Source organism: Salarias fasciatus, chromosome 15, assembly GCF_902148845.1.
Source record: "Salarias fasciatus chromosome 15, fSalaFa1.1, whole genome shotgun sequence".
Classification (NCBI taxonomy): Eukaryota; Metazoa; Chordata; class Actinopteri; order Blenniiformes; family Blenniidae; genus Salarias; species Salarias fasciatus.
In genome coordinates, this window is record NC_043759.1 from 17,089,667 (window position 1) to 17,102,465 (window position 12,799).

Sequence of the window (12,799 nt, forward strand, 5' to 3'; positions counted from 1 at the left end):
CGCTTTCTTGAAATGTTATGATCAGACTTCCCTTATTGTCTCTTTGGGGCTGTTTGAGCTGCAGAATTGCTCCAGATGTTCGCAGCAGATGTCTGGTTCAGCTCGTACTTCACTGCGTTAGAGTTCAGGCCGCTGCTTTGCCTCGTAACCCGACGGTTCTCCGCGGTCTGGTCTGTTTACAGTATCATCAACGGGTTCGCGCTGCCTCTGAAGGCAGAGCACAAGCAGTTCCTGATGAAGGTGCTCATCCCGCTGCACACAGCCAAAGGACTGGCTCTGTTCCACGCACAGGTAGGAGAACGCCGCCGCTCGCATGAGAACAACACACATTCTGCGGTAAATGACTTCTTACCATGTGAAGAACTGGAATATGCAGCAGTGGAGTCTCAGCTGGATTGAAAGTACTGTTAATGCTATATTGTAGCACCTTCTAGTGGCAAGACATGGGAAATGCCCGCACTTATTGATTTTTCATGTTGCTGTCCATGCAAGTCACCACTGTGACAATTAAAAGGATAATCACATTTATTTGATTTATTGTATAATAATGTTATTTATGATCTATCTGCTGATTGTGGTTTTTAAGTATCAGCTGCATGAATGCAGCCTGAAACGCACGAAAACGCCCGCCGAGGTTTGTTGTGACACTACAGATCTGTGTGCTTCTTCTTCTCTGCCCCTCAGCTGGCCTACTGTGTGGTCCAGTTCCTGGAGAAGGATCCTACGCTCACAGAGCCGGTACGATTTATTCTCGTCCTCCCTCCTACTCAAAGCGCCAAGCCTTGAGCACTAAATTAGTTCCCACTGCAGAGACATTTGTAGAAACCGCCCACTCAGCGAAGCACCAGGGAGATGTGTGTGTGTTTTTTTTTTTTTCCCTCCTCACTCTCTCAAGAAAATGTTTCTCATCTCTGCAGGTGATCCGCGGTCTGCTGAAGTTCTGGCCTAAAACCTGCAGCCAGAAAGAGGTCGGCTATGAATAAAACACACACCTACGGAGCTGTTTGTTCGCTCTGGCTGGTGGTGTGTGTTTAACGCTCCTCGCTCCGAACAGGTGATGTTCCTGGGTGAAATCGAAGAGATCCTCGACGTCATCGAACCAACGCAGTTCAAGAAGATCCAGGAGCCTCTGTTCAAACAGATCTCCAGATGTGTAGCCAATCCACATTTTCAGGTACAGAAGAGTTTTATTTTGTGGTGCTGTGAGTTTTGACACCTTCTTTGTTGTTGCCTCTCTGAGCGTGTTGCAACAAACACAAACTGTTAGGAGCTTCACCCTTCGTGGGGCAAGTGTCTGTATTTGGTAACTTCCTCATTTCTCTCTGTTTTCTTCCAGATGAATAGTGAATTAATGACAGACTTAAAACTAAACCCAATGACCTGTTGAAATGTTTAACATTCAGTCGCAGCACGCAAAAAAAACAAGTGGCATTGTAAACACTTATAAAACTCTTTACACATATTAGTGTGGGAATGCATCCAATTTGGGTTTTAGATAAGGAAAAATGTACAATTCTGATCTGTTTTGCACTTTTCCAACAGATAATTTAAGTTAGTATAAAAAAAAGTCTTTATTTGCACAATTTCTAAAATTCACACACAAGCTGCACCAGTTACAAAGTAGTATGAATATTTTAACGTCTGTGATTATCTTTATGTCGTTACACGATAAGAAATTAACAAGAGACTAAATGTGACAAAGGTCAAACATTAGTTTTACACTTTGCTTCTCAATTCTATGTTTTTACTTGGAGTTTGGTTGTATTATTTATTCATGGTGTCTTTTGATGGATGAGTTTTCACCGTATACCACTAGAGGGAGCTGTTTGAAAATCGTTGATTTCTAGCTGGCGTCTCGCTCACTTTGTGTCACAGCGCTCTGTGTGAACAGACTGTACCGTCCCCGTCACTTCTCCTCGTGGTTTTACGCCGCGCCTTCCGCTCCCTGTGCCTCTCCGTCCTCGCAGGTGGCCGAGCGAGCGCTGTACTTCTGGAACAACGAGTACATCCTCAGCCTCATCGAGGAGAACATCGACAAGATCCTGCCCATCATGTTCGGCAACCTGTACAGGATCTCCAAAGAGCACTGGAACCCGTACGTAGTGTTCACACGCTCGCTGCTGGTTTTTAAGCTCTGTGGAGAACAGACGGGCAGCCCAGAGCGGTCGTTAAATCCCAGAGTGTGCGTCTGTGTGCCGCAGGACGATCGTCGCTCTGGTCTACAACGTGCTGAAGACGCTGATGGAGATGAACTGTACGCTGTTCGATGAGCTGACCTCCTCTTATAAAGCAGACCGGCAGAGGTGAGACCTGGAGCCGACCCCCAGTCGGGGTCGTATTATTCCGAAACTTTAGTGAAAAATGAGGGAATTTTGTGTCTTTCAAATGCAGCGCCACATGAAAGAAAACCAGTTTTGTGATCATATTGGAGGAGGTGGTGTAATCCTGTGATCCAGTTGACCTCCATGTCCGTCAGGCTTTTTCCCATTCTGCACTGTTGCGTGATTTTGCCACGGGACCGTTCACGGGCGCTGAAAAAGCAGGAGACGACGCTGAACGACAACTCAATGTTTTCCTCCTTTCTCTCCTCAGGGAGAAGAAGAAGGAGCAGGAGCGGGACGAGCTGTGGAAGAAGTTGGACGAGCTGAGGCTCAGCAACTCCACCCTGGTCCAGAACAACAGCCACGGGCCCCCCAGCATCCAAAACAACAACACAACAACAACAACAACAACAGCAGCAGCAGTAATAGTAAGAGCGACACCCAGGACAGGAGCAGCGACGCTGCCGCCGTCGCTGCAGACCTTAACGACCCAGACGTGGGCGTTCCAGCCAGCGAGAGCCTCACATGTGCCAAATGACGACGGATATCCACTTTTCACTCTGTGACGGTTTGACGCCGTGTTCAGGACTGCCGGGGGATGGGGGGGGGGGAATCAACGGAAAGAAAAACACACCTCAACAGTATATTAAATCTACTTATAGTGACTTAGCATTTCTTTGGCAGGTTAAGAAAAACAAAAAGTATATATTTCAATTTAAGACTATTTTTGGATGTTACAGTGTGACTGCAGTATATTGTTTATTTGTCTGATCAAAGATTTATCCTTTCACAATTAGTTTCTTAATGAAAATGATTTTTTTTTTCTTCTTCTTCTTCTGTTGTACTCGTATGATAGTCGGGGGAGGGGAGAAAACGACAATGACTTGAATTTAATGTTTCCGATCGTGCTGCACTTAGAAAAAGCCGAACAGCTATTTAAAGACGTCTATTTTTAATGTGCTTTTCCTCGTTCGCTGCCAACACTTGAGTGCAAACCTTAAAAGAGAAGGGAACGGCAGATTTTGGGAGTTTCTTGTTTTGTTTTTTTGTTTTGTTTTTTTTTTTCTTTCGTTCTTTTCAGTTTTTCGGGGGGACCACACCCAAAGTCAGGCATTTAGTGTTCATAATGGATATCCAGACCTGAGGACAGACTCAGGAGATGCTGGAAGACAGTCACAGAATGGGAGATGCACAAATAAAATAAAAAAAAACAAAACAATGACGAGTAAATAAAAAAACAAAAACTCATAAAACAGAGCAGCAGCTCTGGAAGTGACTGTACTTCACTATGGATTTCACACTGTTTCTTTGTGTTTGGGGTGTTGGTGAATATTTCTCTGTGAGCTTGGTGGATAAAAGAAAAAAAACATGAAGCTAATTATATCCTAACAGGGCAACCGACTTTACACTAAAGTGTGTGAGAGAGGGCTTTCTCAGGACGAGACCTGCTTTGAAATGACTGAAATTAAAAGCGTTCGACGTGTCGTGACAGCAGGAGGACGACGACTCGGCCTCCCGTTCAGGCCAGGCGTTCGCCTCAAATGTTGAACTGTTCCTTAAAAGCAGCCGATCTCAAAGCGTTCTGCGAGACCAACAGGACTATATTTTTCCAGAGTGTCACTGAGGCGTATATTTTTCGATGTTTCGGGATGGCGGCGGGACGCAGGATGTCTTGGAGTGTGTATCCGTACCGTCTGTGTATGTGTGGGTTGTGGAGGCTACTTAAAGGGAAACGCCACTCGGTTTCGTGTACAGTGTGTTTGTCTCCGTGGTCCTAGGAAAAGTGCGGTCAGTGGTTCTAGAGACATAAATGGTTCTTGTTAACGCTGCGTGCGTCCGAGCTCTGCTCTTCACGTACACGGAAACTGTTTCACAGCCGACCGCCATGTAGAAGATAACTCCATTAAGCTCCACAGGACTGTTGCTGCCAGGTTACATAGAGATCAACGTTTATTCTCCGGTTTCCATGAACTGAATATGACTGCCGTAGATCATAGGACCGACTCCTGAGAGTGACTTTTCTTTTCTTTTCGTTTCTCGATCGACTGGTGTTCCCTGTGCAAACCTCGGCGTCTGCTCTCTTACTTTGACCGTTCATGTTTTAGGTCCAGTCTTCTCTGATTGCCTTTCTGTCAGTACAGCATTCCAGCCTCTGTGACGTTTTAAGAAACTATGTGGGGAGCCTGTTTTGTAATCACAGATCTTATTTAGGTTTCACCATCAAATAAAGTCTACTTTTATCTTTCTACTCCCGTGTTCAAGCACCTGTTTCCTTTTGTTGTGGAGCTGCAGTACATCCTGGTGGCCAGCAGATGGTGCGATTGCCCTTCAATGTTCAACCTTCTTTCCACTCATTGAGCCTCTGCCAAGGAACTCATGAGCCCTGACCTCTGTCATTGTTGCCATCTCATTAGAAGCTCTTTTTTTGAGGATGTGAATTGTCACTGTGGTATAGTGGGAAGCACCGTCGCCTCACAGCAGGGGGATCTCCTGTTCCAGCCTGGGTTTGGATGAGCACTTCCCTGCTCTTCCTCCTCTTCTCTTCCTAACTCTAAACATATATATATAAATATTCTTCCTCCGGTTCGTCCTCCTCTCGCTCCTCCCCTGTCAGAGTTAACCTCTCCTCTCCAAGTTGCACGCCGTCGGCGCGCCGGCGCTCGGGCGTTGCCATGGCGACCCTCCTTCCCCGCATAAAAGAAAGTGAGGCTCGGTGGGAACATCTGCCTCCGGCTGGAAATGGGTCCGCTGGCGTGTGTGTTTGTTGGTTGAGTTCGATCGGCTCCCACAGCAGCGGCAGGAACGACGGCGCCCAATGCCTCTGAACTCCTCCGATGACAACCGGACCTCCTCTGCCTTCAGCTCCAAGCTCAGCCCCGCCGCCGACATCTGCGTGGGGCTGGCCATCCTCTCTATGGGTACGTGGCGTCGTTCAGTCTCTCTCATCCTGTTTCATCCTCACATACATTCAGTTTTATGTCTTCCAAACTTTTTACAGTAAATTCAACTGTTCAGCTTCAAGTTCTTTTTCTTTTTCATCTTAGTTCCATTTTTGTAAACAACATAACAGTTTCAGCATTTTATTGGAGCATTTTATGGAAGGAAATCAATTTTGTTCTTGCATATTTTGTATTATTGTATTTTTTCAAATTATATTCAACCCAATCAATTTCACTGTTTACTAAAAATCTCAAAAAATATCTGTTACATTAGTATTTTGCCTTTTTCATTTATTTGTTCATAGTTTTTTTTTTTTTATTTCCCACCTTAACCATATATGTTATATACTATACGTGTAATGCATATTTTAGCATACTATTATTTTTTTTTTTTTGTTTCACACTACTGGAACACTAAAATATTCAAACATTTTATCTGTGCTTTTATTTTAAATATATTGTTTTGATTTATTAGCTCAACTTTTCTATATTTCAGATGTGAAAAAGGTTTTTATTTATTTAAATAATGATTTGGTTATATTGTAGTTTATTTCTAGCATATTTGTAAGTATTTTCATTTTAATCTTCTATTTTAAGCTCATTTTAATACCTCCTCACTTTGTTAACCTCTCCCATTCATTTCCAGTATGAGGGACATTTACTTTTTTTCAACAGTTTTCTGTTTTCACAGCCTTTTTAAAGGTACAAACTTTAGTTTCCTCTGCCATCCAATAATATTATTTTATCCATTGCATTAGGCATGATTACAGCCAAATGTTCTGAGTGTGTTTTAAGTTAAATATCAAACAGGACTGCCAATATTAATACTTTCCATTAATAATTTAGTCTTTAAAGTGACCAATATAAGCACAGAAAGGATGAAATCATCAGAAAACACCATTAACTTAGAGGAGTTGTGGAGTCTGGAGTTCTGATGTGGCGCCCTGTTCTGCACTCTTGATGACGTTTCTCCTGCTGATGATCAGGATCGTAATCCTCTGAATGTCTGGTGAATCAATGTTATATTTTGTGTGTTTATGCAGTTAAATCCTGATCTGTATCTTGGCTGGAGTCTGGAGTGAGTTTGCTCCCTGTCTCTCTTTAGTTCTGCTCTCCATCCTGGGCAATGGGCTGGTGCTGGTCATCTGCTACCACCGCCGGAAGAAGATGGTGGACTCGGAGCTGCTGTGCGTCAACCTGGCCGTGGTGGACTTCCTGAGCTGCATCTGCTTCTACCCGCTCTCCATCCTGTCCTCCTTCCGCCACGCCTGGCTGGGGGAGAACGCCACCTGCGTCTACTACGGCCTGGGCTGCTTCATCTTCGGCCTGTGCGGCATGTTCACCATCGCCGCCATCAGCCTCATCCGATACGTGAAGACCTGCTACAGCCTGACCTACGGTGAGCGGGCCGTCCGCGCCGTCCGCGTTTTCTGCGGCGTCGAGCGTCTGAATGTCTCTGTCCTTCCAGCCGTGTGGATGAAAGGCGCCAACATCCGGGCGGTGTGCGGCTCCTTCTGGCTGGTGGCGACCGTCTGGTCCAGCTTCCCGCTGTTCGGCTGGGGCGAGTACGTTCCCGAGCCGTACGGCCTGTCCTGCACCGTGGCCTGGAGGGGCTACCACACCTCGGCCAAGGACGCCTTCTACGTCATCTGCTCCTTCGCCTGCTTCACGCTGGTGCCCGTGCTGGTCATCGTGGTGTCGCAGTGCCAGATCCTCTACAAGGTGTCGCGCTTCTCCTACTCGCTGTCCGCCAGAGGCACCCGGCACAACCTGCGCCACGCCGAGCGCCAGCTCTCCATGGTGAGGAGGCGCCGGGGTTCGACCGTTTTTCTGCAGGGTTTCTCGCAAAATGCGCGTTTTAACCCGTAATCGTTAAAGATGATCTCCACAAACTGAGCTTTAATGTTTTTTCGTTCCACAGAAAAAACTCGAAAGCCTGGCGTCTTGTGAAAAATCCCCCCTCTGTGTTCATCTTTCTCTATTCACCAACATTCTTAGTAAACATTCATTTTCTTCGCCAACACTAAGAACAACAAAACCTCCACCTGTTATCATGTTTTATGTAAGATTTATTCATTGCACTGAACAATCGGAGACAACCAAGTGACCACATGTGACCCCCGAGGTCAAACAGCTGTCCTCGGTTCTCTACACCGACTCTCTACTGCCACCTAATACGTCGATTTAGCATTGATTAAACGTTTCACCATGCATCCTTTAAGCTTAAATCTTGATGATGTTAGCCTTTGTGTCATATTTATATCTTTGCATGATGCACCTTCACAGAGAGCTGTGTTCGCAGACAGTGATTCGTGGAAGTGCATGAAGAATACTTTCAAATCAATTTTTTTTTTTCATAAAGTTCATCTATTGAGCTCTACTCCTGAAAGCTTCTCTAAAATATGATCGTTATATATTCCTAAGCCTGCTGTCTCACTGACCTGCTTCTTAATAGTTTTTCTTTTTTTTTTTTTTTTTTTTAAGACTAAAGACAGTCACTTTCACTGCTTTTTATCATCTTTGATCCAACTTTTTGAACATGTCTGACTCCCATCAGGTTTAAAATGAGGTCCTGATTTTTAATAAATGTCGCATCCCTGAATGTTTTGAGGGTTTATTGAGAAGCTAGCAGAAACGAGCCTCTTCTGCTTTCAGTAAAGCAGCTGTTTACTTTTCAAATGTATTAATGATTTTTTGGGGAATCTGTGTTGTAACCAGCTTTACTGTTTTTCTGAACTACTATTTATGTGACCTTGAGTTTCCTGGAAAGGAAAAAAAAATATTCTTATTAACATTCCCAGGAACTGTCTCATGTTTCCGGTGCGTCATTAGGGATGAGTCACCTTCACGGCGTCTCAGACTCTCCCGCTGCTTCCTCTTCCAGATGTTCTTCTGCATCAGCCTGGGCTTCGTGATCGCCTGGGCGCCGTACACCATTGTGTCCTTCCTCTTCATTTTCCACAAGGGCCACTGGTACATGGCGCCCGAGGGCTTCGTCTTCCCCGCCCTCTTCGCCAAGAGCTCCCACGTCTACAACCCCTTCATCTACTTCTACTTCAACAAGACCTTCCAGCGGGACCTGCGCGGCCTGCTGCTCTCCTCCTACAACAAGCTGCGGGGGAACCGGGTGGGCGTGCACGTGACGGCGGGCCACCCGGCGCCGTACCCCATCCACATCCAGCTGCAGGAGCAGGGCCAGAGGCGGCGGTTCGCTCTGTCCCAGGACAGGACTCACAGCCGCAGCAAGACCAGAGGCAGGGCGGTGCACGTGCACGTGAGCAGCGGCCGCACCCACGGCCGGCAGGTGTACACCTGCTGGGGGTCGTCGTCCAAGAACGGGCCCAACATGCTGGACGGGAAATCCGCCAGGAACTCCAAGAACTCCAGGAACTCCAGGAACTCGCTGCCCGTCTCCATCTGAACGCCATCTGGCGCCTCCTCAGGACGATGTGAACGACGCAGTCAGACGGAGCGACGAGACTTGAAACCGGCAGAAACTCTCTCTCTGTCTTAATTTAACCTTTTTCTACACAACTTTTATACATATAAAGATACCAGGACATGGCTATATTTTCAAAAGATGGAGTTCCAGTTCACGCTCCCATTTGCTGCCTTGAATCATTTTAAATGATCCATGTTAAAGGTGCATTAAGGAGTTTTTCAACTTTAAAAATACTTATTTTCCACCTTAAATATGTTACAAATATTCAGTGATGTGCACAATCTGCCCTGAATATTCATTGTAAGTACCGCTAACAGCGCTAAATTGTCACTTGAAAGTCGCAGTGCCGGTCCGGCACCAGAATTTTTTTGGGGAGAATGTGAGACGATGTGACGTAATGCGCGCTCCCGCTGGCCTGATTTCCTTAGCTTTCGTTTTGCCCGCCATTACTCCGCCAGATGCTTAGCAGCAACAACTGAGAAGTACTGAGAAGGATCTTCCAGAAAGTAAGAACAGACCGGCTTCTTGCACCGCCACAGCTCCAGCACAGACTCCACCAGGCAGAAGAAACTTAAATTTTACTCTCAGCGCTACTAAAAGAGTGAGGAAGGAGTTCCCTTCTTCCGTGCACGTACATGGACGCAAGCCACAGACACGAGTGTTTCACTAAACTGCAGTTACGCCCAAGGCCTGCAGGGGCCGCTGTTTCACATAAAATATGCAAATTCCTTAATGCACCTTTAAAGTTCCCTTTTCTTTATTGTGTATTTTTGATCTGTAACACTTTCAAAGATAAAAATGACAAAGTCAATCACATAAACACACAATTAAACTGAAATAAATGTAAAATACTGAGTTCATTAAAGGAGAACTATACAAGATTTGCTTTAGCGCTCCCCCTACTGGTCTCTTGTGAAAGCTCACTGTCTTAAACGTTCTCCGTATCACCACCCCCTCCCCCGCCCCCGTGTGCAGAGAGCGTCCCACTCCCGTTTCTGTTTTTTTCGCTCGTCAGACAAAGGCTTCTTCTGTGTTTCTGGTTCTGCCATCCGTGAGCACCTAAGGGTGGCGTTGCTAATGCTAGCGAGGGTTTCATGTTTGTTTTACGCGCTTTTATACTTTTATACTGTACTCCCGTCTGAGTGCCGTACAGCAGGTTTGTTCTCGCGAGATGTAGTCGGATCCGCTCCTCTGAAATTGCAAGTACTGTTTTCAGGACACAGACCCCGGGGGGAGGGGAGGGACCGGCCAATCACCGCTCCAAGTCTTTGTTGAGGTAAAAAAGTTGCATAGTTCTGCTTTAAAAGATTTTCAGTATAATGATCTAAAATAAAGCCAGCTGTGTTCTGACTTTAAGTCTTTATGATTGAAAATATACTGAAGGATGGACACTAAACTGTCCTCATGTTCATTTAAGCCAAAATAAACTGGATCACTTTGATTGTTGTTCTGTTTGCACAGTTTAAACTTTTGTTCAAATCAACAGAAATCTCTTTTCCAAGTTCTCTTTCACTGATTAAAAGGGATAAAAGAATGCATCAACCTCTTGTGCTCATTTGTCTGTTGACTGTCATTTCTCAGCAGTGTGGAGTTTCCATGTTCTCCCTGAGCAGGTCCTTTTTCTCTGGAAACTCCAGTTTGAGGTTAACTGGAGATTCTAGAAATGAGTGTCACAATCAGATGTTCAAAATCTTTTTTTTCTCTCTCTTTTTTGGGGGAATTAATTCATACATTTGTCTTCATATTTAACCTTTAACTACACACACTGGTGATCTGTTCACACACAGCAACATTTGAAAAGGATCCACGGTGACGTTTTCATGCAGGGTCAGTAGTTAGTGCTCTTTTATTGTCTCCCTAATAAAACCACAGAGAAGTGTCTGCTGTAAACATTCAAGCTCCTTTAAACTGACTTTATCTGTTGTTTTTGGGCCAGTCAGTATCTGTATGTAAGAAGAAAAGGGAGCGTTTCCACATGTGATCCACTCTACTTTTCTCTTGAAAGGAGATTTATTTTAATAGTGTGCAAGAGGCAAACTTTTAACTTATAATGTGATGAAGAATTTCATTTCAAATCACTGTTAACAGACAAAACATGCAACCAGACACGAGAATTTGACTGATGCAGAGGGGGAAGTTCCACTTTTCAATAAGATAACTGATCTCTGTCAGACCCTCATTCCTCATTCTCATCCAGTTTGAATTTAAATGTTTTCTCTCGTTATAATGAACATTTCTGTTGTTCTCCGTGAGGAAAACCTCCTGTTGACTCTGTTTCCACTGAAAAAAAACGCCCCCGTCCTGTGATAATGTCCATCATCTTAATTAGCAAACACAGATACACAATATCCCATTATTTTTAATCATGCGGACTCTCATAATGAAGGCTTTGTGATTTTCTACCCATGTAGCGCACAGTTCACGCAGCGGTAAATCCAACTCGAGCTACGTCTTTTTTTTCCAATTTCCTGAATGATGAAGCATTTTAATTATTTAATCATTCAGTGAAACAAACCCTCTGCTTTTCACGCCTCTTCCTGTCTTCTCTCCTTGTTCCGTTGTTTTGTTTTTTTAACCCCAGTTTAACGAAGCTGCATTTATTTCCCTATAGTTTGTGTTTGAACCTGAAAACCTCCAAACATATTTTCTTCTTGAATAAACGAACCAAGAACTGATCCAGTCAGACGTTCAGTGTTCTCACAGAAAGTGTGAGATTTTAGTGAATTTTCTTTGTCATGTTTGCGTTACAGGATACTTTAAAGATGTAACTGACGTATATTTTAATAAATCAAAACTCTACATGCCACATGTGTTGCAGAGCAGCTTAAAATGACAGAATCACATAATTTAACATTTCTCATTTAAACAAGAAACCTTTTAAAAATGAGTAGTAGATTAACTTGAACAGTAATGATGCCTTATTTGCACTAAAATCTACACATTTTGACTTATTGCCTTTCACAGTTAAATATCTTCAAGCCACTTCTCATGTTTAAAGAGCTGAAATAACACAAGTCGCTCTACTTCAATTGTTTTTGAGGCTCAAAGACTCATCTTAGTGACATTTATAAGTTATCAGAGAAAAACGTAAGTAACTAGCATAAACCTACTACCGCGATAAAATAAGTCAATCAGTGTAATCAAGTATTATTTTGAGGAAACTCCCAGCAGACAGTGTGAGGAGGAATTTAAATTTGGTGCAAACTTTAAAAGAGCTTGAACACTGAACAAAAAAAAAAACAAGCAAAAAGAAAGAAACATTATGATAGAATAAAAGTTTGCAAGCCTCTCTGACATTCTGGAGTTAGAATTTTCCTCTACTTAAAGTCCACTTTGAACTTGCCCTCTAGACTTTATCATCAAAAGCACGTGTGGGCATCATAAGGCTCGGGGGCCACAAGAGGCCCTTTAGCTCAGCTCGAGCGGCCGTCAGGGTGTCACCAGGAAATCCTGAAATAATGAAAATGACTGTTATTATCGGCTTTATTACATCTGAAATGCTCCTTTTTTTTCTGTAGGCTTTCATACATTATTGATTGTCTTATCGCTCATGTTTCACTGTGGGGAGAAAAAATAGATGTTTAATGAAAAACTGTAGTTTTTATTTACTTTTATACTGAACTGGACTTTCAGAAAAGTGTAATCATGATTTCCAGACAGAAATCTGTGAATGAAAAAGCGACACAGCGCAACAGCAGCTCTTAAAAACTGCTTCATTCTTATCGAACAAAACTGAAGCTGACTTCTGTCTCGGCCCTCAACACCAGGGCTCATTTTTCTCGTGACCCTGTGGGGATTTCAGCAGCTCCCTCCTGAAAGTGAGGGACATTAGAACCTGGACTGGATCCCAGCTGACTTTGGCTGAAGGCAGAAAAACTCTCCTAATAAACACACAGCTCAGCAAACATGAATATGCTAATCCTAACCTTTACTGAAAGCGCTACTTTGACTTCATTTGAATTCCGTATTTGTCGCCATATTGTGCGAGAAGATTAAAGCACAAACATTTCTAAATGATGAGTTTCAGTTAAACGACATTTACATCCAACACTTCATCCTTTTGTTCCGCAGCTGGAGAACATTCATTCATAAGAATG

At 43.9% G+C, this 12,799-nt stretch overlaps 2 protein-coding genes across 2 annotated transcripts in view; both read left to right on the forward strand.

The window, feature by feature from the left end:
• The window catches only part of ppp2r5a (protein phosphatase 2, regulatory subunit B', alpha isoform), a 38,029-nt gene extending 33,460 nt beyond the window's left edge, over positions 1 to 4,569 (forward strand). Inside the window, 8 exon segments of the mRNA XM_030109928.1 lie at positions 183 to 291; positions 685 to 738; positions 918 to 968; positions 1,055 to 1,174; positions 1,968 to 2,095; positions 2,202 to 2,303; positions 2,593 to 2,710; positions 2,713 to 4,569. Of these exon segments, the coding sequence (XP_029965788.1) occupies positions 183 to 291; positions 685 to 738; positions 918 to 968; positions 1,055 to 1,174; positions 1,968 to 2,095; positions 2,202 to 2,303; positions 2,593 to 2,710; positions 2,713 to 2,859 (829 nt within the window). The 3' untranslated portion in view covers positions 2,860 to 4,569.
• Positions 4,570 to 4,695: 126 nt separating this feature from the next.
• Positions 4,696 to 8,983, forward strand: opn8c (opsin 8, group member c). Its single transcript, XM_030109929.1, has 4 exons — positions 4,696 to 5,239; positions 6,366 to 6,659; positions 6,729 to 7,060; positions 8,145 to 8,983. Exons 1-4 carry the CDS (start codon positions 5,137 to 5,139, stop codon positions 8,679 to 8,681), a joined length of 1,266 nt encoding a protein of 421 aa, XP_029965789.1. The 5' UTR covers positions 4,696 to 5,136; the 3' UTR covers positions 8,682 to 8,983.
• Positions 8,984 to 12,799: the final 3,816 nt, after the last annotated feature.